This window comes from Phalacrocorax carbo, chromosome 3, assembly GCF_963921805.1.
Source record: "Phalacrocorax carbo chromosome 3, bPhaCar2.1, whole genome shotgun sequence".
Lineage (NCBI taxonomy): Eukaryota > Metazoa > Chordata > Aves > Suliformes > Phalacrocoracidae > Phalacrocorax > Phalacrocorax carbo.
In genome coordinates this window covers 80,584,169-80,608,388 of record NC_087515.1, presented here as the reverse complement: position 1 = coordinate 80,608,388, position 24,220 = coordinate 80,584,169, and the positions used below count along the sequence as shown (strand labels likewise).

Below are 24,220 nucleotides of genomic sequence, written 5' to 3'. Positions count from 1 at the left end.
GTCTAGCCTCTCCTGCACCGCCAGTCTTGCAGGACGGGCAAAGTAGCCACCAAGCCTGCCTCCATCTCCGGGATGTTCAAGTGTATCATCCAGCGATGAAAGGCATTGCCAATACAACCTATGGGCGTCCCAGCCCAGCCCGAAACCTGCCTGTTAGTGGTATATGAGGACTGCAAAAGCAGAAAATCTCTTTCAATACATTCTGATGAGCTAGCTACAAAGTAAAGGGGTTTTTTTCAACATATGGTCAGCATCATACGTAAATATTTTTGGAAAGAAGAATACAGACTCCTGAATCATTTTTGAACTAACTGGTTATACGCATACACATCAACATCTCTCCCAGGAGGCTCCAGGTTTGTTATGTTGTTCTTGCCTTTGTATCTTGGAGAAGAGATCTGGACCTTTCCAGCAATGTATGCCATGTGAACAGGGTTTTTATGAATCCTGCTGCCTGGTATAAGACCTTATTTTCCAAAATACATTGTGAATTTATCATGAAGGACTCGATTTGGGACTGCGTTTCCTCTGACTGGCCATTCTTACGTATTCGCTCATTCCCAAGATACGCAGAGTAAGCGAGCTGGAAAAAGGGTAGGAAGAGTGAGTCAGGATAGCATGGCCACAGGAACGGTCATGAGAGATAACATCTAGCATGTGTTTGAGATTGATAATATTCAGCTATGCTTGCTGGAGCAAAGCCAAGTAGCTTCCAAAGCAGCACAAAGCAGCCTGTCAGGAGGGTTCCTCTTCAAATCTAGACAGACATGTAAGCATTTTCTAGCTTGTTACTGCATGTTATGCATTGGAGAAACACATTTTGCTGTACTAGCTGTGTCTTTTATGGAGTCTGCACTTGTCTCATTACCCTCCAGGTCTTCTCTGTTTTTGTGGGGAGCCTTGGTGATAAACAGTATCTGCTTAGTGCAGAAAATCCTAGTTAGGAAAGCTTGGCAATGAACTGATAATAGTTGCAGCCATGGGAAGGTGTAAAACTTCATCCTGATTGCAGCTGATCTCTTGGGATCTTGATATTTCAGTACATTCGTGATTAAATGTCATTTCCCCAGCGCAGTGGAGCGGTAAGAACCAAGGCTGCGTGGGTAATGTAGATGGTGCCATCTAGTACAGCTGTCAGCAGAAAGACAGACATGAGGGCGGATCTGAGAGCTGCCTGTCTCCTGGCCCTCCAGGAGGATCGTAAGCAGGTGAAGAGTGCAGGCATGGCTCTGACGGGCTCTAGTCTTGTGCTGTGGAGTGCATCCACACGTAGAAGAAAAACCTTCCTTTCTCTAATGGAGTGACTAGCATCAATTTTATATAGATAGTAGCACATAGTCCTGTGCAGATATTAATTGCCGTAATTTTACATAGCCTTTAGTTACATACATAATATTAGATAATATAGATAACATTATCTATAGTTATTATAGCTAACATAAACATTCTCTAAGTAGAATGTATTAAGTACAGTTTATTCTCTTAAACCAAGGTCTTATGTACTGTAGGAGAATGGGCCGGTTTAATTAAATCAGTTTAATATCCTGCTGTTAAACCACTGTAAAGGCTTAAAGAGTTGGGTTAACCCTCTATCTGTGTCAATAAAGCACAAGTTCATTGAAGTCTGCTAATATAAATTAATCTGACAGAGGCAAGAAATAAAAACTGTGTCTACACTGATGAGGAGTTGGCTTCAAATAGCCAGATCAATTTTGAGAGATTTGTGTTGAATTGGTGCATTTTGTTAGCAGAGACAGGTCTAATGATATTACAGCTGTCCATTGATGCAAGCTTTCTCTCTGCCGTGTTTCTCTCTCTCGCTATTAAAGTCTTGATAGTGTAAGTACTTTCTCCAATTATTTATTCTCCACAGTAGAAAATGCCACATGGATGCTGCAAATTGCTCAATCTAGTTCCTTATCTCCAGCAACCTGCTTTGTGATCTTTGACAGTTTACCCTAACCTCTTGATGCCTGGCTGTCCTTCTGTATTACAGGGGAAATAAGGCCTGCTGACGATGTGGGGAGATGCCACTCAGCGGAGGTCAGGCAGGAGTTCAGAAGTACAGCTGAGACCAGAGCCTCCCTCTCCTGCTTCTCAGTCCAGCCTAGCCAGGCATTGAAAGCCTTTATTAAGCAGATGATAAAGTAACTTTTTGCAAAATTGCAAGCGCTCTGCCTCTTCCAAATGAGAGCCCGATTCCGCAGCCTTTTTTAGGCAAAGTTTTCACTAAAGAGAACAAATGCTTTGTTTTCGGGATCCCAGATGTGCCAGGCTGACAGGGCTATTTTCAGACAATGGTGAGATCTATGAAATGTTTCCATTTATAGTTTCAGGAAGCGTACTCAGCATCTACAGGCTAAAAGATGTCTACTCAAAACTAATCTTTTAAACTCCCTCTGTAGACAATTCAGGGGGGCTCTTTTAGAAAGTAATTAATCCTGTGAGTGTTTGACAACTGTCTGGAGTGGGATGAAATATGCTGGCAGAGTTCAAAAGTGCCACGTTTCACTGAGACAAATCCCATCCCGGATGCTGAAGTTATGTGCCATATAACTGAAAAATGACACATCTTTTCAACAGGAAAAAATATTTATTTGGGTTTTACCTGAAAGCATCCTTGAGAATGATGTTTTATTAGAAAGAAATTTGTATGGAAAAGATTGTGAATGACAAACACTCTCTCAGCTCTTTAATATTCTGGAGGTTTCTTTAAGAGGAGTGTGTGCCTTCTGGTGCATTTTTACCTCAGACCCTCTGACAGCCACTTTCTGATATATCGCAATACAGTCTGTCAATTCTTCCCATGCTGCTTCTGCAGGGAGGGTGTCTCCTGTTTGTACAAGAAGGGCTATCTATTTGTGAACCTCTTTTGAATCAGAGATGCAAAACATAATATCCTGGGGCTTTCAAGTGTCTGACTGATATAGAGTAATTGGTTGTTGCAACCCTAGAGCCAGGAGCCAACTTTCTTCTAAAATGATCTGTCAAAATATCCAAGATTTAACAGATGTACTGGTTGTGACAGGTGTTTATGCCAAGGGTACGCAATCCTGAGGTGTAAGGGCAAAGTAAACTTGTTTGCTATCAAAGTTATCTAAACTGTGCACAGGAAAACAGTTTATTCTATCACACTTAGCAAATATCCCTGTTACCGAATTATGCGTGAGCAGTCTCCTGCTGACAATTTAATTCGTATGTTCATTATTTGAAATTGCTCAGTGAGCGATTTCTATCACTCTCTGCAAGCCTGCAAGCTGCTCACAAATGCGTTTCCTGAGACTGCTGCTGGAAGGGCCTGCTCTGCTTGCTCTTGCTGTACCTAAATCACATGATTCTCCCAAAAAAGGGAGAGCTGCCATAAAAACGATTGGATTTCCTAAGGGCATGGTCACGGTGCACCTGTCACTGCCCTGCCGGGGCAGCTTGCTAATGGCAGCAGGGAATAACAGGGAGCCCGTCTCCAGCGGGTCTGCGTGTTTCTGGAAACAGAGGAGTACTGGAGGCGGGTTTTGACCACATTGCTTGTCCAGGATTCAAGTCGCTATCAACATGTTGCTCTTGGTTAGCTTGAGGCAGCTCCTACTTCACATGCCATTGGAAGGCAAATAATAAAGCAGTGCTTTTGCATTGCATCTGTCTGCTTGCTAGGTAACATCCCATTTCTTAGGGGTCCCCACATAAGCGGATTTGGCAGTGCTGGTTGAACTGGCTGTGATTCCTCTGCTCTCTTTTTGGACAACTTCCATCCACAAAGAAAGTTTAGAATGATCATGCAAAGATGTCTGTGCTAATCCTGAAGTAAATCCATCTCAACTGCAGCTCACAATGTTTTCTCTGCAGAGATCTTTGTGAATTTGTGCGAGACTATGTGACTGTACAAACGAAAGGAATTGCAAATATTGCCAGGGTATAAATTCATGTGTGCTTTTGGGTGTTGGTACAAGGGTAATTGATGTTTTGTTGCAATATTAGTCCTTTTTAGCTGTGCATTTTGATATTCACCAGTGGCTGTTTTTGAGAAGCAAAGGCTAGGCTTGAATCTCCAGGACTTTGCATATTAGCATCATTAAAAACTACAATTTTCTAGGAATTCTTTAAATTATTGATAGGATTTAGATTTTTATTTCAAGATGAAAAAAGGAACTAAATAACAAGTGTTTAACACATCCAGAAGGACAGACAGAACTGAAAAAAAAAATAATCAAAAAATCTAACTTAAAAACTTGAAGGAGGACAAGGAAGAAGTGGGAGGAGGCAGAAGATGAGTCTACAGGATTATTTAAAAAAATGACAGAGAAAGCATGTAGGATTTGAGAGTGAAAATACTCTACACACTGAGGGGGAAGAAAAGGTAAATAGATTAACTCAGAAGAACTGTGAATGGCCATGAGGTATCTTTTTTGAAGTTAATTTTTTCTTTGCAAAAAGACAGAGGGAAGAGAGTAAGAATGGGGAGAAAATGGATAATCCCATGAAGGAACATGCTAGGGAAGAAAGTAAGCCAAAAATAGATGCTAGGAACAAAAGTTCAAGAGCAAAAGGCAATCCAGGAATGCACAAGTTTGGTGCAAACGCACAGAAACGGGCTGATGTAGCCCAATTATCAAACAGGAGCATTTTATGCGCTTGATCAGATTAGCAGTCCTAAATAAGAATCTTTGAAATACTCCTTGTTTTGAGCATAACCCTCAAGGAGATAATAAGCACCCAATATCTGGATTAGCTGCCACCTCTACCATCTCACAAGAGTCTGCATCAAACAATTGCTAAGGAGCCTCTGGTCTGTATTTACTGTCCACCCCACCTATGCTGCTTTGTACATCCAGATGCTGGACTTCAGCTGTGCATATTGTAAATGACTATCAAAATGTGTGCAGAGTTATATTATACCACAACTGCCTCTTGCTACTGTTTGAGTGTTCCGTGAGAGTAAAGACAAACATGGAATTAAAAAAAAATAAATTCCTCCAATTTCAACGAATAAATAAGACCAGTCTGCTGATGAATATTTATTACACTTCTTTGTTCGGTAAAGAAAAAAAGCAACAAACAAAACCCTATAATGTAGCATTAAAAACAGGGATACAGATCGCAGTAAACGTACAGATAATATATATATATATGACTATTGCTTTTGCATGTAGTGTTAGCTTAAGTACATATACCACTGTATAAAGCAGTTTTAGAACTAAAATGGCAGTGACTATGGTACAGAGAAAAGTACTAATAATTTGTAAAACCAAAACCAGTATAAAAACGTTTTATGTTCCATATCTGATTTCAGAATACCTGTTTTTATCATATTTTTTCCTACTAATAATTGCTCCTCAATTCTTTAAAATATGAACATATTTACTGAAAGGACACAGTTTTGGAAAAGCCATAAGTGAACAAGAAAATGGAGACCCAGTAAAAACCAGAGCGTGGTGCCATATGACTGATTTTTAGGAAGTACTCCCATTCACCTCACTAGGGAGAGCTGCTTAAAAAGGTCATCTGAGAGGACCCAACCTTTGTGAAAATGAAAACAGGACAGTTTTGCTTCATATTCAAAATAAGTATACAAAATATATTATCTAAGCTAAATCCCTTAGTAAAATAGAATATCTGCTACAACTGGATTCACTAAAAATTTTAAGGTTTTTTGACATGAATGAGTTAAATCAACAAAGCACAGTAAGGATTTCCAGCTAGTTTATGGTAGATGCTGATACTCATCCTTGTGTATCCTAGCAGATGTGAACTGGCTTGCCTCACTCCTGTTATGGGATAAGTTATTTTCTGTTTACCTCAGGGTAAGAGAAGGCATATACCTAACGTGTTTTACACCATCCTATAGCTTACCTGCCAGTATCCCGCCTTTGTTGCCATGTCCTACAGTTGGCCCTTGGAAGTCCAAACCCAGCACTCCTCTATGCTTCTTAGGAGTCCTCTATGCTTCTTAGGAGTCACGACAACCTACACAAGGGAAATGCAAAACAGACGTGTGCCTCACCTCCACTGAGCCCTGGCTCTGGCAGGGCACCAGCTACTGGGGGTTGTCTGGCCAGACTCTCTGCCTGGGGACAAGGACGCACTCACCTCCTTTCACACATCTGAGATGCTTTAATGCTCACGTATGACATGTGGTTGCTACAGAAGGTGATGGTGCTGCCCACTTCTATACGATGACACAGTTAGAGCATTTATCACTGAAAAGGGATTTTTGGCTTCAGTGTCTTTCTCAGCCTGAAGTACATTACTCCTGGAAAATTATTACCTCCCCCAGGCTTTAGACAAGTTTGGGTGGAAAGTTACTAGTGGATACAATGAAAACTATGAGATTCAGTGCTAAAATAGTTATTTACCACTATTTTCTTTGCAGAAGAAAAACTGCTACAAAATCCTTCTGCTCCCACAAGCTTTTGGGAATGCCCCATCTTTTTCCCAGTCCATGACAATGTTTAAAAACATTTCTGGCTTGCACAGTGATGATTCGGGTCCAAACCCTCTGCTGGCAGAACCACCTGCAAAGCTATGCTCTAGAAGGGCTTTGCCAGCCGTGGTTTGGGAGGCGACCCTGAATCCTGGGGCTCACACATGACATGCTTGCACTGCGTTTCTCCTACATGCTCCTACTGACGAAGGTCCACCTACACGGTTTGATTCATCAGGATGAAGTGGCTTGATTTACATGCTAAATTCAATTAACTCTTTTGATTCACACAGAAGTAGAATTAGAGTAAGCAGAAACTGCAGACACACAAAAATCTACTAGAAAGTTAATGTCAATTAGACAAACAGAAAAAACAATGGGTGCTTTCTCTTGGGAGCCCTGAACCTATTGTATTTTTATGCATATTAATGCAATTAAAGTAAGTCTTTTCGAGAGGGATTAACAAATCAGCTTAAGGTATTTATTTTGTTGTACTGTGAAAAAAATACCTGTTATACAGTAGCACTTTGGGGCAGAAGAATATGCATTCAATTATTATGGAAATAGAAAAATGTTTAATCTGTTAATGTCTGAATTCAGCAAATAGCTATTAATGTTTTCCTCTTCTAGTTAAATAGTTTTCTTCCATCTAAATAGCTATGGATTTTTTCATTTTTAACACACCGTTTGCAAGACCTGTTTATATGAGCAGTACAACAATGCATAATAATTTTTCATGTATATTGAACCCAAATATGTCATATTTATAATTTACAATAATTGAAAACTGTAGAGCACTTTTTTGCTGGAAATGTAGCACCAACATAACATTTAATTACTGCAAGCATATACTTTTCTGCAGTGTGGCAAAACTATACAATTTCATCCAAGCATGTGTTCAGCTTTCCCAGCTTTGTCCTAGTGGAGGTCATATATCTATATGTATAGTTTGCCATCATTCATAATTCTTTCCATTACTGAGTTGTCTTTGATCACTATCACGCTGGTTTGTTGCAGGGCAATTAATTCTTGAAAATTTGGGACTGGGATGGCCCTCCTCAGTCACCAAGCCCAGCCTCTATTACCATAGGCAACCCCATAAAATAATCTTTTTCATCAAGCACTTACAATTTGCCTTGTGTAGCATTATTAGTTATAGTAGTACATTGGGATACGTTCCCTCTGGTTATTCTGTAGTTTTGAGTAGAGTTGCATGATGGATTAAAAACATCATTTAGAACCTGTTACCTGTGGTTACACTACTACCAGTTAAGAAAATACTACCTAACGAGAGTTGCAGGGTCAGTCCCATGGCCCTAAATATGCAAGACTCACTTTGAAGCTCTCACAAAACATTGCTGCATCCAATAAATTAGCTTGCCACAAGCCCAATTTAAAATAAACCTCTCCTGGATAAAACCTGTAAGAAGATGAGCGCTCGCCTTTTTTTTTTCTTCTTGGACTGTCCTAGGCCATATGCGTTTTTAGCTTGTGCAGTAAATTTGAACCCTTCTGCAGGCTGTAAGGGCAATTCCAGCATGACGTTCACAATTATAAAAACTCTGGAAGATCAACTGATGCTGATGAATGAGCAGCTCGTCACGTGCACCAGATTCTGCCACTCTTACCTGTAACTATACAAATGTAGACATAACCCCACAGAGATTATGGAACTGTTAAAAATGTAAAATATGAGTAAAGGGGAATCACTGCAGATCAAGAAAAGGATTCATTGATAGTGTCCTCAATTCACAAAGCAGCATGGACTCAAGTATCCATTTACTTAAACTGATTATGAAGGAGCCTGACCACCTCACCAGTAACTATTCCTGAGTAGTAGCACAGGCGTAAATTGGATGATGTTCACGTCAGAGCTTCATCTAGCTCCAGATGTTTACTAACCTATAAATAATCACAGAATCATAGAATCTGGGTTGGAAGGGACCTTTAAAGGTCATCCAGTCCAAACCCCTTGCAGTGAGCAGGGACATCTTCAACTAGATCAGGTTGCTCAGAGCCCCATCCAGCCTGACTATGAATGTTTCTAGGGATGGGGCATCTACCACCTGTCTGGGAAACCTCTGCCAGTGTTTCACCACCCTCATAGCAAAAAATTTCTTCCTTATATCTAGTCTAAATCTACCCTCCTTTAGTTTAAAACCATCACCCCTTGTCCTATTGCAACAGGCCCTGTGAAAAAGTCTGTCCCCATCTTCCCTATAGTCCCCCTTTAAGTACTGAAAGGCCGCAACAATGTCTCCCCACAGCCTTCTCTTCTCCAGGCTGAGCAACCCCAACTCTCTAATGACTGGGTGTGTATGGTATCACAGAAGCTTGTATTATTTCACTGACATCAGTGAAATAATAATAGGTAGATTATACAGCTCTCCCAAAACATTGGTTTATGAGTCACATACTGTATTTTACGGTACATTTTAGAAGTGCTGTCAAGATTAAAAAAAAATGGGTGGAGAGGGCTTGCTGTCTCGCTTCCAGTCCTTTTATGTGTACTTGTATCATTGTAGATATACATGCCCTGAATTCTACAGCTGAAATGTTTTGCTAGTCATGACTTAAACAGATGCTGGAAAACTGGAAACAATTTTTAAAAAGTGACTCAAAGCCCAAAAAGCACAGTAGCAAAAGCTAAACAAGATTAGCTGAGAGTATGTTCAGATATTGACTCAGACACGTCCTAGTAGAGGTTTCTGATAGTAACTGATTGCAGCAGAGAAAAGCATCACAGAGGATTGTGGTTGGAAACGAGGCTGAAACCAAAGCACGCGGCAGTCACAAAGAAGAAAAAATGACCAAAGTATGCAATGAAGTACCCATCACTCCAGAGCAGGTATCTTTCTAAGCATTATGCTATAGTTTAAATAGAATATATAAGCTTGATACAGAAGCTGGGTGGGCAAGACTCCTTGGTCTTATTTTGAAGGTGAAGATGATCATGCTAGTTTATTAAATGCCAACCCTATTTAAGTTAAGACAACGATGGGAGATGGGGGGCTATTTTTAAACCACCTGTTAAAAACCAGCATAAGGTTATCAGAGCAGCTCAGCCAGGTGAACCGGAGCAGGGATCATGAGGCGCAGCCTAAGTGACAACATCCATGAGAGATGACGCACTTCCTCCCCACCTCAGGTGCCAGGCACTGCTGACAAATAAGACATAATACTAATCACACCGCTGGCGTTACATGAGAATACATGTGCTGAGTCATACCAAGGGGTCAGGTAGCCTGCTATTTTGTCCCTTAACCGTAAAAAGTATAGGAAGAGGGCACACACAGCTGTATGTCCTTACTACACGCTGCCAGCCTCTGGCACTTTGTGCCTTAGTTATTTTCTGGGTCAGTCTTCAATAGCTGTCAATGAACTCTCTGTTTGCATTTTTTTCAATGCTCTTTTGACCAAGACAAAGCAGCTTTGTGACTCAGGGACTCCACACATTAAGTAATACATACAGAATACATCACGAGGAGGGTTATTAGGAGGATTTGGGGATTATCACATTGCATGCTATGGTATTTATGTTTGGCAGATTTTACCCTCTGAGAAAGGGACATAAAGCTAAAAGCAAAACTCGTACGTTGCCTGCTCTACACTGAAGGTCCTTTAAAGAGACAGTGTTTCATATCACCTCTAATAGCTTTCTTATACATGCTGCATGATTATCTTGCAAGCATGAGTTTGTATCGTTATTTTAAGTCCTCCAGCAACAACTCCCAGGATCTAAACTCCTATGTGTCCCTGCACACACACAAACACACAATGGTTGTCCTACCGAACAGTCCAGCAATTTTAAAATATTAAAAATGTGATCTACCTCCCGATATATCAAGCAGCAATACAGTCTCATAAAATAGTAATGCTTCTTATTTTTTTGATTACTGGCAGGCAGCAGGCATAGCAACAGGAAGGTGAGTTAGCAAAGACATTCAGACACTTCTCCCCAAAGGCACAGTGACCTCAAGTCGAAACCAGCTTTCTCCTACCAAAGAGTGAGCTGGCGCTCCCTTATGCCATTAAAACACCACAGAGTTAGGGAGAAAATACTTTTTAGAACGAGAATTTCATAGGCACAGAAAAGTGACTCTGGAAGCTAAACAAGAATGTTTCGGTTAAAAATTGTATTTATTGCTGTGGCTGTTTCTTAGTTTCTTCCTGACAAACCTGGCTAAAAAGAATATTGTAAAACAAACTCCAATGGTTTGGCAGTTGATTAACAGTATTTATTGTACATGTCACGAATGGCACCGATACTGTGGAAGCCTAGATCCTATAGCATCACATTCTATTGGAAACACTACACAATCACTTCCCTAGGCTATATTTGCAGCAGTAGAACTGCTTTACTTTTCTAATGCCAGCAATTACATTTATGTTTGTTTTCACATAATATCTCTTTAGGACAGTCAGAGTGAAACCAAACGCTCATGGGACAGAATTTGTTGTTTTATTTTGATTATTTTTTAGGAATCTTGCTGTGCATTTCAAAATCTTTCATTTCTTTAAAAAACAAAACCAATCCAATCAGTCTCTTGGTCTTTTTTCTGCAATATTCTTCATGTTAATTGAGACAATGTTCACCTGACATAAATATGAATGTTACCAGCAAGTCACTATATTTTGAAGACAACTTACTTGCTTTCATTGACTATACTGACTATACTTCATTATGGCAAATAATTTTCAGAAAGTATAACTACAAATACTGTGGGTTTGGTTTGTTTTTTTAAAAAAAATAACACATAGGCTACCACAATTACAATAAAACTTCAGCCTGTTTTGATTTGTTTTCCTCCAAAAGTAAGGAGATGAACACCAACAAAAGAATCAACAGAAACTAAACACATTGCACAATCAAAATGCAGAAGCCAACCTGCTGGCTCTAGAGAGGGGAAGAATTCAAGCTAATCCAATGAAAGTAAATGGCACTTGTCAATCAAATTTGGCTTGACTGGGTCTCATTCTGCTTCATCTTTCTGCTCTTCTGCTTCAACACTTTGCCTTTCCCTTCATTGCTTTGGGGAATGGCTGCAGCAGAGTTTACCTTCCTAGGACTGTGTGCTGAAAGAGCTGCAGTTTGTAACCCCCATGGGCTTGCGCCGGGGGGACCCTCTCTGTAGGTGGTGGGAGGGCTGCACCGGAGGGGTCTCTGGCAGTGAAACGTGGTAGAAGTTCGGTAACCGAATGTCGTACCTAAAGCCCTTCCCCACGTGCACTCTGTCATTCAAGGCATACAGTTTTTCGGCAATGTCACTCCCAATTAAAATTGAGAACAGGCGGGAGATGAAACGGTGTTTAGCAAAGAGCAGATACAGCTTCTTTCTCCTCCAGGCCACATATCGACAATCTGTCTCTGCTGTAAGTGTCACCTAGAGAAGAGAAAATTAAAATTAGCTAGGTGATAAGGCTAGGTGATATTGCCGCTGCTGCCCTTGCTCAGAAAGCACCCCCTCTCTCAGCAGGCATGCAGGCTGTGTCTATAACGTATACTTCATGTCTCTGCCCCTACTGCAATTAACACCATTTAATCCAACCAAAGAGCTCTGCAAGATCTACTGCATGCAAAAGACAAGTGAGAAGGGTGAGTGGGAATGGACCGAATGACTGAGTCTTGTCCGCCTCAGTGACAGTATGCCTATGTCCTCACTGAGCGGCGCACCCTGGGCTTGGCCCTGCACTCCCTGCTTCACTGCTGGCAGCCCTAGCTGGAATGGCAGGTCTAAAGAAAGCTCTCAACAACTGCCATTTGCCCTTGTGACATGAGACAGCAGATCCCACACAGGCAGGAGCAAGCGTGTCAGTCAAGTGACAGCAGTGGGAGGGCTCACGGATCTCAGGGGGCAGCCCCGATGGACACTGTCCCCCACGCTGTCCCCCATGCCAAGCTGTACCACAGGCACGCCTCTCCCCAGCCTGTGCTCTCTGGTTCACCTCCCGTAGGGAAGCCTCTTCGGCACCAACTTCCACCCACCTCCTGCAAACCTGGTTTCTCAGGGCTGGATTTTAGCACAGCCAAAGAATTCAGAGTCTACCTTCTGGATCGGCTTTAAGAAAAACTGCGTTTGTTATAACAACAAGATGCAAACAGAAAGAAGATACAAACAGCATAACCAGTCCAGCGGGTAAAGAAGACTTCCCTCCCCAGATTAATGGAATGCCCCTTGTTTGTCTAATTTCACGAACAAAACCCACAACTAAATGAACTTATTTCTAAACCCATTAGTACTTGAACAATTTTCTGTAGTATTAAAAAAAACCCCAACCCTCCACTTTTACCTGGAAAATTCCCTCTTCTGTGGGCCTCAGTGAATCCCATTCAGGAGAATCCAGAAATTGAAGAGGAAAAATATAATGTAGAAACTCCCCATCAACTGTCACTCTGATCCTACCAAGATAAGATGTGTTAATTTGTTAGTACTACCTGTAGAGCAGCAACGACTGCAACAAGAATGTGTTATTTCTACTAAGTAAGGAGTTTAAATATACCTTTGAGAGCATGAAAAAGCAATCACTGGCCAACAGTATCCTAATTATATTTTTGAACACAACTTGATCAGGCCAGCTGAAAGACAATACAAGACAATAATGCAACTGAAATGCAAATCTTTCCAGGCCTTATTCAAGTCATGCTATTCTCTCTGGGGCAGGTCTGTGCAGCGACATGCAAGCTTTGTCATGAAAAGGCCAGCGTGCACCGGAGAGGTGAAAGACCAATGCACATAACACTGTTTGCCTCCTTCACTTGAAAGCCATGGGATATACTTCTAGGTTTGGTAAGTACACATTTTAGAGGGAACAAAGTGGCAAAAGTAGCGAGTGGGAGGCAGGAGTTCCCCACGGCATGTGTTAGATAGGGCGCGTTCAATGCTTAACAGGAATTACATGGCCACAGGACTGTCTCTGGAGCCAGGAGAACAGCATAGAGGTATGGGACCTCTGTGTGAATGCTGTGGCCTTCTGCAGATGCCAAAGAAAAAATTTCTTTCTATTTTTTAAATCATATTTAAGTTTGAAGGCACACAAGCACCAAATGTATGCTTAAACCTTACGAACCAAAAGAAAAAACCCAAGCTGTAGGAGTTCCCTTTTTACATCTGCTCTGCACCGAGATCAATGCTTCTTTCAAAATCAAGAGCAGCAGCCCTATACTGCACGAAGGAGAGTAGCAGGAACTCCCTGCATGATTACTAACTGGCTGGGTGTGTAGCAGGATGGACACCTCTCCTTCAGTATGACTGTGACCAAAAGCAACCTCCACATGGTACTTTCTAGACAGCTTCCAAGAATGCTCTGAACCAGGGTGTCACTAAGGACAACTACCTAAAATCCATACTGTTCTTTGCAAGTAGTCCTAAATCAGATGAGTTTCAGGCTGCCTACAAATTCCTTCTGTCCATGCAGCAGGCTGTCAAAATGCACCTACAAAGTGTCCCATCAAAGAGACACCATGGCCATCATCTCTGGGTATCCCATTTACTCTTGTGGTGGTCCAGTACTGTATACTGCTTTTTAAACACTACAAAAGATAGTATTTCCCTTCAGGAAAGCATCAGCAAGGTTGCCAGAACGGTCCCCAGTAATCAGAGAGCACAAGCGGGTCGATTTATTGCCTCAGGCTCTAAGAGCCACAGTATACAGCAACTGTAGACTCTGTTCTGCAAATCTTGATAGAGCTCAAGTATGTTCCCTTCTAATGGAAGGGCATTTTTAGGCCTTCCGCTCTCCCTTACTCCCTCTCTTCTCCTACCCCCCAGAAAGCAACCAAATACAGTTTGTATCAAGATCTCTGTTTAACAGAGTTTATTTCAGTATATTCAGTTTCATAACTACCTTTTTAGTTCTGCTTCAGGTGATACTAACAAAGAAAAATAAGAAAGATGCTGTGTTCATCAGCTCGGCAGTAGCTAGACAGCAACCATAGCCTGAAGACTGAAGCACACTTTTGTTCCCTTTATCTGCCTAACCTGTTAAGTGCTATGATACAGTGGTCTGGAAAAGAATGACTTAAAATCCTGTTCTTTATGCTGTTACAGATTTTGTGCTTAGTGTTTTGATGCTACCGCTGCCCTAGACAAGTGTATTTAGTCTATTAATATTTATATTACTTGCATTAATATTTAATCTATTGTACTGGAAAATGAACAAACAATACACAAATCAGGCTTTTTTTTTTTTGCTTTCGTTTTCAAGGAGGAAAAATAAAGATATTTGCAGTAAGTCTGAACAAACCGATACAAACCTGCCTGACACAAGCAAGGACAGTTTATCAATAGGTGTTTTGCCCTGCATGGCATAACAGTGTTCCTTCTCCAGGGTAACCACTTCTGCATCACAGCACAAGACGATCTTCCTGTAGACAGTCAAGGAAATTCCCAGAGGCTGGAAGAGAGCGCTGTAAAGTTCCTGGAATTCTCTGTCAAAGGAAACACTCCGAACTTGGTAGGTAACGTAAATGAACTGGACAAAGCATATGGCGAACAGTATAAAATTCCAGGAGAATATATCAGCAGCACAGACATCCAGCCAAGCCCAAACAGAAGAGCAGAGAAAGCCCAATCCAAGCAAACTGAAGACATAGAGAAGCCCAAAGAATCCACTTCCACCCATAAAGCCAACAACAAAGAGAATACTGGCTAGGTGGTAGATAGATCCCTCTGCCTCTTGCTTCCAAGTGGTACAGGTAGGATGTGCATATATCAAACTTTCCCAAAAACTTGCATTTTCTCCCATGGCTGGAATAATTTTTCAGTTTGGTGAATCTTGGAAATTTTTATTTATGCAATATAGCTAGTGGGGTCCTTTGCTTTTCCATTCTTGCAAACTCTGCTCGATGATCACATAACGTCAGGGTCGTTTTTGGTAGTAAAGTTGCACTTAGGATTTCCAGCAACTAGGAGGCTAAAGTTCTCAGAAGGTAATGCTGTTTCTCATCAGTTCATGTGTTGTCTTGACTTTGGCCATGTCATCTGTAGTTTCATCTGATCTGGACAAGTGAAGAAAAGACAAATTACTTATAGAATAATTTTCATCAATTAAACTCTATCAAAGCTTTTATTCTCTAAAACCACAGACTGCATTACAATCATCCATTTCCTCTTGTAGCCCTGTGATTCCAGGATCAAACCTTAATATGCATTCAACTGAAGACCATACTTCTGTATCTAAGAACCCTGTAGCAACTGTTGAATCGCTGCTGAATCCATGTAAACCTGTACTTTGCATCCACAGCGTCCCATGACAAGTCCTTCCACAGCCTATCCGCTGAGAAAGCAGCTGCCTTTGTTGATCCTGAACCTGCTGCCTGTGAGTCTCATTTAATGCCCTACCTAGCTCTTGAATAAGAGGAGACAGTGGTCTCTTGTTCCTTGTTCACCATCTCCATCTCACACTGGATTTCTGTCAAACCACTCTCACTTCCCTCCTTTGCTTTTATGTTATCATTAATGAGTTGAGCAAGGCTGGTCTCTGTCCCCAGAGACAACATTCTATGTCCCCAACCACCACAATTAGGAAAACCCAAGTATCACAAGGGATGGTCTTTTCTACTCCAGAGTATTCGTCTTCTCCATACAAGAAGGAGGTAGCTTGTAACTGTAAGTTTTTCTGTTTGTCTCTTTACCCAAATACTCTTCTCTGGTACAGGATTCCCCTCTGGGTGCAGGATTTAGCCCTTGGGAAATGGGAGATGAGAACTGCATCAGCTATGAAGAAGTTACCTAAGCACAGTAAGAGCATGAGGAATTTTAGGTGGTACTTCTGTGATCAAGGGGTAAAATTTCTGAACCAAAAGAACTGGAACATGCAGTTCCCAGATCTCGTGTTCTGAATCCAGTCAGCATTTCCACTGCACTGTCAAAAATCAGTGGCAGAAGTGTTTTGTTTTGGTTTTTGGTTTCGTTTTTTTTTTTCAAAGAATCATTGATAAGAGTGAGTTTTGGTTATTAATACTTCTAATACAAACATTTTGTTCTGAACAGTTCTCACGTTAATTTTTACAAAAAATTCAGTGTTTTGAATGGATCCATAACTGAGAAGTTACCTGGGAAGCTGTATGAATGCCATAAACAAAACCACCATGGATCTGTACTGCAATCTACTTTACATTACCAATGTCATTTTGTCATGTAAAGTCACACATTGCAGTAATTTGTCATGATGTTGCAAAAATTTAACAAAATTTATGTTCAATTTCCAATGCATTCACAGTCTGCCCACACTACAGCTCATAGTATTGCTGTAAAACGTCTATTCATGGCAAGATGGGTCAAAATAATTTGGAAAGAACAGGACACAGATAGACATCCTATACAAAACCAAAGCCCTGAAAAAAATGTCCTGTATTCGTAACTTTTTATTTTTTTAAAATGGGACCTGTCTTCCAAAACCACTGCATGCAAAATTCCCACTTATTTCAGTAGTTCTGCTCAATGAGAACTTTTACTGTGCATCACTCGGGCTGGAGAGGGCTTCCCTCCTCCATCCAGGCAAGAGGAAGAGCAAAGGAAGGATGCCAGCGCTAGCACAGAATACAGCCTCACCAACATGACACTCTCCTGAGCTACGTAAGGTGTGCAGGCAAAAACAATCCCTCTGGAAATAGTGATGAAGCCTGCTACTAAATGGACCTGGTTTCTCAGGGCTACGGTGAAGAGCCAGCATGCTTGCTGCCAGTGAGCTGCAGGCAGGCAGAGAGGTTTCACCTCTTTTTCGTCAAGAAATTATTCTAAGATTTGGGAGCTAAAAATTGTTGTTAGTTTTTTAAATGAAGTTTTTAAATAGAGCAGAGACTATGTATGGGCCTAGGTATAGTAAATTTCTAATTTTGATTGGTATTTAGTGCTAGATAAGGCCTTTCACATTTTTCTTTATAGTTCCTACAAGTCCAAAATTTAAACTCTTGAGAGCTTCAGAACAGTCACTGTAATTAAGCCATTCATCTACTATGAGCAGGGGTGGGGGGACAAAAATCCCCCCCAAACCAAAAAAACCAAACAGCCGTGGCACCAACTGTGAGCCATGCTCCACTGAGGAGCTGCCTACAAAGTGCCCACAGCAGCACGGCATTATCAAGTTTGTAAACACTCAGAGGGGACTCCATCCTTTCACTGAGATGCTTTGGTGTTCCTAGCGACCAGGACAGGGAACGTGCCAACTCACGTGGCCTTGTTTGACATCCTGCTTCAGCTGTCCTTTCTCTGGTGAACAGCTATTGCTACAGGTTCATTTGATGGTGGTGATCAGACAAGCTTCAGCAGAAACTGCATTTAAAGCAGGTATCTTTGATTATAAGCCTGAAGAACTATATCTTCCCCAAGTAAATATTGAATACTTTCTACTCTGTCCCCTGCTTATGGAGAAGGAGCACCATGCACAAGCACAGTCTCTGCTATGTGACTACCATATCCAGAATAACACAACATTGACATCTGTAGGCTGCTGGAGCCAGAGGTGCATGGAAGAGGTCTCCTCCCAGCCCAGGATGGAGACATCCCCTGCCAACACAGGCTGAATTACTGAGATGCTTTGAGTATTTTGCCTCACCAAACATCTCACCCTCACCTGCAAAAGCAGATCAACTGCTGGGAAAAAACAGCCCAGACTAGATGTGAGCAATATATAGCAGCATGGGCTTCTTTAAAACAAACTGCAGCGTTACTGAAAGGACTAAGCTGTTATCAGAAAGTGTTAAAATCAGTGAATCTGCTGGAGATTCAGAGCAGTAAATGGAGTATTTCACTTATACTCTCCAAAATAAATACCTGCCAGCAACTTAAAACTTCATATAAGCAGTCCATGCTTATCAGCAGACTGACCAAAACAGTCAAACTAGAATGAATTTATATTGTAATTTAAATGCACATAGTACAACCTCCCCCTCCCTAAATGGGCATTCTCCCCATACACTATAGTATTCCCACAAAGAATTACCAATTACGTACAATTTTTATTTGCCTGAGAACTGGGTACTTTACCCCATTTTTGTCACTGATGACTCAAATTCAGCTCTGAGAAGCTTTCAGTTAGCAGTGTTGAGTGAGCAGTTAGTTACTGTGTCTAGATCACAATAATTTCTGCAAAAAAATACATCCTACAAGCCCAGAGGCCACCAGCACTTCTCTGTTTGGTCTTTTTAATTAAGTCAAAAGTAAAGCTATTCAGAGTTCGAACACTCCATTCTTCAGTTGTCTTATCCCAAGTATTCAGCCAGAAAGCACTCAGCACTTTCCCACTGTACTGTTGACAGGCTACAGAACCATACATGCTGATCAGGTAACCACCGTGGATCAATTATTTACTAAAGGTTTGGAAGCAAAAGGGAAGATTTTCCTTTACAGCATATATGCTTACATGTACAAAATAAGATTATGCTGGATTTAGCAGGATTTGTCTCACTGTTTTTAATCGTCTACAGTGTAGATGTTTATACATAAGCTAGTGGCCACAGCCTGGCTCGGCAGTCAGCGAAGCTGCTCCAGCCACTCTGCTGGGAATCAAGCGGACCCTCCAGCCAAGGGACCCCTCCCGGACTTGATGCCTCCTGCTTCCAGAGGAACGAGCTCTGAGCACCCTGTCTAGGCTGGCAAGTTACAGCTGTTCTGGCCATCATTTAGGTGTATAAAAAGAAGCTGTTCCTTGATTTTAGCAAGTACTTCCTCTGACATGCAATGTAAATGCATATGTCAATTAATGTACCCCTTCTTTCCATTGCCCCCACATCTCTGAAATCCTCTCTCTGGCCTCCTGCTGACACCTATCTCTCTCAATGGTTGTTTACGTAGCATGCTTTCGCCAGGCTACTTTCCTTCTGCGGTGGTTCACTTGGGGTTAGATATCCAAAGGGACTGAGACAACCAAACACTTAATTGCAATGCAGCATCTAACTCAGTGCACGGAGGAGCTACGCACCTACAGAGAGGTGTGGCTATGTGCCTATAGGCAAGTATGGGCAGATAAACAAGGTATTTTCAGTAATAAACTGTCCTTGAACCCACTCCAGGCTCAAAACATGCATGCAGCAATTAGGGCTGCCACTAAAAACGTAAGCTAGCTACCTTAAACTTCTTGAGCTATACCCTAGGAAAAGCAGTAATTATAATACTGGAAAACACATGGTTTCCCTGAGAAAATGCAGCCTGCACAATATCGAGAAGGCTACAGTAGCTTCATCACAGTTCATAACATCTATTCAGAAAGATGGAAAGAGGATGAGGAAGAAAAGGACTACCCAATCCAAAAGACAAAGGTATCAAGATAATCAGTCACTATAAAACTAGATATATTCAGGTTACAAAGACACAAAAACATACATAGCAAAGGTAATTAATGTGATGGCTTTAAAGATTTCCTTTGCTGGGAATTAAGGGAGTCAGGATGCTGTCTGGTACCTAAAATAAATCTGGGTATGCTATTATTAAAAAACTAATTGATTTACTACAACTCTATTTTTTGTTCTATAGGAAGTCAGATTAGATGATCACAATGATGTCTTCTGGACTTCTGTCTTAACTTACTTAATATAAAAAAGTTGTATGTACCTAGGAAGTTACATAGCTGGTCTCACCAATGAAATCTAGAAGCCTATCTCAGACACCAACTGAGCAGCTACTTTAGACCACAGAAAACACTGAAAATAGGTATATCTCTGAAATTATTCCTCATATAGACCTTTCAGAAGAAACCTCCATCTATGTGAAGCCAGCATCCCTTCCTGCCAATGTTCTTCAAAGAACAGGATATAATGCTTTAACATGAAACACGTATGCAACCCCGGCAGCCAAGCGTCAGGATCCCGCTCCATGGGTGACTCTACCCATTGCAGAACAAAGAGCAACTGCAGCATGGTTCTCCCTCACTCGGTCTCCTTTCTGCAAAACATCACAGCTTCAACAAGAAGGGCAGCAAGTGACCCACCCACACGAGTCAAAATGAGTCACTCGGAGCACCCTCATGGGAGGCGGGAAGACAGATTTGCACTCCCCTGGGCCGAGGAAGGCATCCTGTGTCTCATCAATGTCTCATCGCTATGTCTCACTCCCTGGATGAGTGCTCCGAGTGCAGGCGGCTGCTTGGAAGGTAAAGCATCTCAGGCCTTAGGAAGAGCAGTCAAACTGCACCCTTCCCAGTCCTCCCAGTACCTCCTGGGCTGCGCAGGCTGCGATTGCCAAACTGGGCCCCTGCCCGCTGAGCATCCATGTGAAGTGATACCTTCTTGGAGAGTGATCCTTCTGGGAATGCTCAGAGCTACAAAACAAGCAGCTGGGGCACATCCAGCCATCAGTGGTGGTTCACCACCTTCAGGGCAGCTCTGAGAAATAACCACCAGCCAAGCAGGGCTTTTGGGGGCCAAAACCCTGCTCTGGTCAGGTGGAATTCAGGCTTCCATATTCAATGTTGTTCAACCAAGAACCCTCTTCACTCAGCTGCTGCCTAACCCTGGAGACACCCCAACGGCATCTCTACGTTGATGTCAATGGTCCGTGCGAACAACCCACCAACACACGAGGCTGGTGACTGGTCATCGTCCTCCTCGCCAGGCTGGGCCTGACTCCTGTCTCCCTGCTGCAGCGGATGCAGAACTGCGTCCTCCAAAGCAGAGCACTTTAATGGGAGCCTTTTCATGGGACTGTGAATTCATTGAGCTTGTTTGGCTGCAGCTGGGAAAGCCTGATTCTACTTACAATTTGCTCAAATACCTACTAATCTTTTTAAGAAGGGGAAAAAAGCTGGGTGGGGGGAGGCATCAAGAGAGAACGAAAACCCACAGCAATACAGAATAGTTTAAGGTTCATTAGATGCACTGCGTATAGTGAAGCTGCTATTATTTAGTCTTTAAATATTTAAAGACCGGCTTACTATACACAGCTTACAGTACTCAAACAATTCCTCATTTATCACTGTAAAATATATAACGCAAGGCTCTGTGACTGCAAAGCCAATATTGAAGATGCTGTCTATTCTATCATCTAGACAGTATCTGATATGAAAAAAGATACAGGTTTTCTTCCAATTTGAATCAGAACTGATGAACCACAAGTACATGTGGTATTCCTGCCAAACTAAGAATAATAATCCCCTCCCTCCTTTTCTTAAGGTCTTTTGCTCGTAGGAAACATGAATATGGAATGACAGTCAAGACTTTTTTTAAACTAACTATGGATTGCTAGTACTTCGGTAAATTTGAGCAAGGCTCTTGTATATTGAACAGCTTTGGCCAAATAATTCAGGGGATCTGCTTTATTGTGCTCTGTAATAAAAACTGCAAAGTGAAGCACAAGTTCAAGCTTTTCTACAGTTTTACTTTTAAATTAATAATAGAGAAAGCCGCTATAATGCATATTTCACAAGTGCTTTAAAACTGTATTAATGAACTACAGCTGAACTCTGCAGAATTCAGCTTAAATGAGTTTGTACGGTGTAGTAGTGCCTTTGGACAGGAATGTATTCCCATGAAACAAACCACCTGACGTGAACTTCATTTCCCAAAAAAGAAAGAAACAGAGAGGCTTGGTTCATCACACTACCCCTGCACGTACAACTGCGTTATGGAGAAGCAGTGTCATGAGCCCTGCGTTCAAGCAGACAAACAGCACGCTGAGCCATGAAACGTCACATTCATGTACCCCGTGAGCTCTAAACACAGTGAAAGGGTGTCCTAACACAGCGAGGATGCCCTAATGGAGCTGCTGAAATTATCCAGCGTTACTGGAGGGTTAGAAGTACAGCTCTACCCTCTGTCCCAGTGGAACAAGTGTCATACGGCTTTACATACCAAGCAGAGCCAGGCAGAAGCACGCACATGGCACTGGTTTAGATCACTTTCTGTCCATGAGAGTCAGAATACTCTCAGTTTCACCACGTAACATAATAAAAAACGGAGGCTTTGTTCACTGTCAGAACACCTGACTTTTGTTCGGGCAACGGCGGCATGCCCAGTTGCAGGTACTGTGTCATCTCCAGGAGACACCGATCAGAGTTCTTTTTCACAAGGTAGTGGAACACACTGAAATGGTAAAATAAAATCTCATCTCTGAAGAGCCTGCACACTTAATAAAAAAATTAACTGCAGCTCCAGCTAATAACCATTTTCTTGTATCCTTACTAAACCTCCTGTTCTCAGCTTTCACCGTAAAAGGTTTTCCTGCCACAAACTTTGCCTTCACAATTACCTGTATCGCATTTCCTTTCGTTTCGAGATCTGTTCTCCTCACTAGAGTGTACTTGCTATTTTGCAGGCAAGGCACTTCTTAAAAACTTGACATTTTAAGCTGCTTTATTATTTGGCACCACACAGAACTTTGTGGAAAGCCTGAACAGCAACAGTTCTGCAGACGTGGAAACCATTTCTTGTTTTGCTGCTGTCAGTGAACACATTTTTACTTGCATGTACGTATACAATCATATTCCCATTAGTCAACAGGAGTGGCAAGAAGCCCCGGTTCTGGAAGCCAGATTTCATCTATGTCATCTTTATAACACTACCAGGTGGTCCGTGATTCAATAGTACAAGAAATCAGCTATATAAAATGTTTGCCCATAAAGTGACTGACAGCCTAAACGCACGCAAAGCTTTACAGAACAGCTGAAGAAAATGTGGTAAAATATTATAGTTTGGAAAAATATGTTTGCAAAAAACTATTATAGCTTGGGGAAAAGAAGCATCTTGTAACGTTCATTGTATCTTTGGACAGAAACCACCAGCAAATGCAAAACTAGATCTTAATTTCAGGGTTCATCTGCTCTTACCATTTGTTGATGGGGAGAGAGAAGAATCAAGTAACGGCAGCCTACGAAGCAAAGCCCTAGTCGGCAGAAGAAATCCCCGGCTCCCGAGCTGGTTTTGCGAAAGTAGAGATACTCCCCGAGTCAGCTCTTGTGGAGCGGGCAGCAGCTGCACCCCAGGAGAAACCAGAAACCGCGTTCTCCTGAGACACAAACCCTAAACCCCAGATAAACACGGAGGAGTCTCCCTTCAGACAGACCCCTCCGGAGGGGAGGCGCAGGGCAGCGAGCCCCGCTCCGCTACAAAGCGGCCCCGGGAAAGCTCTCCAACTTCCCGCCGAGGCTCAACTCGGGCGCCCCGACCCGCCCGGCCTCACCCCCGCCACCCACCGCCCGCCCAGGGCGCCGCCGAGCCCTCGGGGGGGGCTGCCCTGCCCCGACGGCCGCTCCCCGCCGCCGCCGGTGTCCCCGCGGGGCGGGGCGGGGCGGGGCGGGCGGCGGCCCCGGCTCCCCCTCGCCCCCCCTTGACCCCCGGCCCCGGGTGAGCGGGGCGACGCTCCGCGCGCTGCCTGACTGGGCAGCGCCGGCGGGGGGCGGGCGGGGGGGGCCGGGGCTTCACCGGGCTTCGGCCCGCCCCGGCCCCGGTCCCCGCCCTCCCTGCCCGCGGCGCCCCTTACCTACCCCTGCCCGCGCCCTCGGAAAAGTTTCCCGGACGGGACGGTAACGGGCTCAAGCTGCCGCTCCCGGCCCCGCCGCGGCCACCCGGCCGCCGCTGTGACTAAAATAGGCAGAAGCCGGCGGGAGGCTGCGGGCGGCGCCAGCTCCGGGGCCGGCACCGAGCGGCCGCAGCGCGCAGGCGCCTCCCGCCGGCCCCGGGGGGCTGCGGGCGCGGGGCCACCCCGGCCGGGCCGAGCCCGGGGCCGCTCCCCGCAGGCGGCCCCGCCGCGGGGCTCCCCCGCCGCCCCGCGCTGCCGGCGGGCGTCGAAGGGGCGGGCGGGGGAAGGCGGCGGCGGCGGCTGCGGGGACCCTCGGGGACGGCGGGGACCCTCGGGGACGGCAGAGCCCCCG

At 43.2% G+C, this 24,220-nt stretch overlaps 1 protein-coding gene across 2 annotated transcripts; it reads right to left on the bottom strand.

The window, feature by feature from the left end:
• Nucleotides 1-4,999: 4,999 nt before the first annotated feature.
• Nucleotides 5,000-23,969, bottom strand: POPDC3 (popeye domain containing 3). 2 transcript variants are annotated; one of them, XM_064447541.1, is made up of 4 exons: nucleotides 23,834-23,969; nucleotides 14,673-15,416; nucleotides 12,710-12,818; nucleotides 5,000-11,802 (listed from the first exon to the last, which is right to left on the bottom strand). In XM_064447541.1, exons 2-4 carry the CDS (start codon nucleotides 15,161-15,163, stop codon nucleotides 11,482-11,484), a joined length of 921 nt encoding a protein of 306 aa, XP_064303611.1. In that variant the 5' UTR covers nucleotides 15,164-15,416; nucleotides 23,834-23,969; the 3' UTR covers nucleotides 5,000-11,481. The 2 variants fall into 2 exon arrangements, with proteins under 2 accessions (XP_064303611.1, XP_064303609.1); XM_064447539.1 differs by lacking the exon at nucleotides 23,834-23,969 and adding an exon at nucleotides 23,177-23,534.
• Between the last annotated feature and the right edge of the window lie 251 nt (nucleotides 23,970-24,220).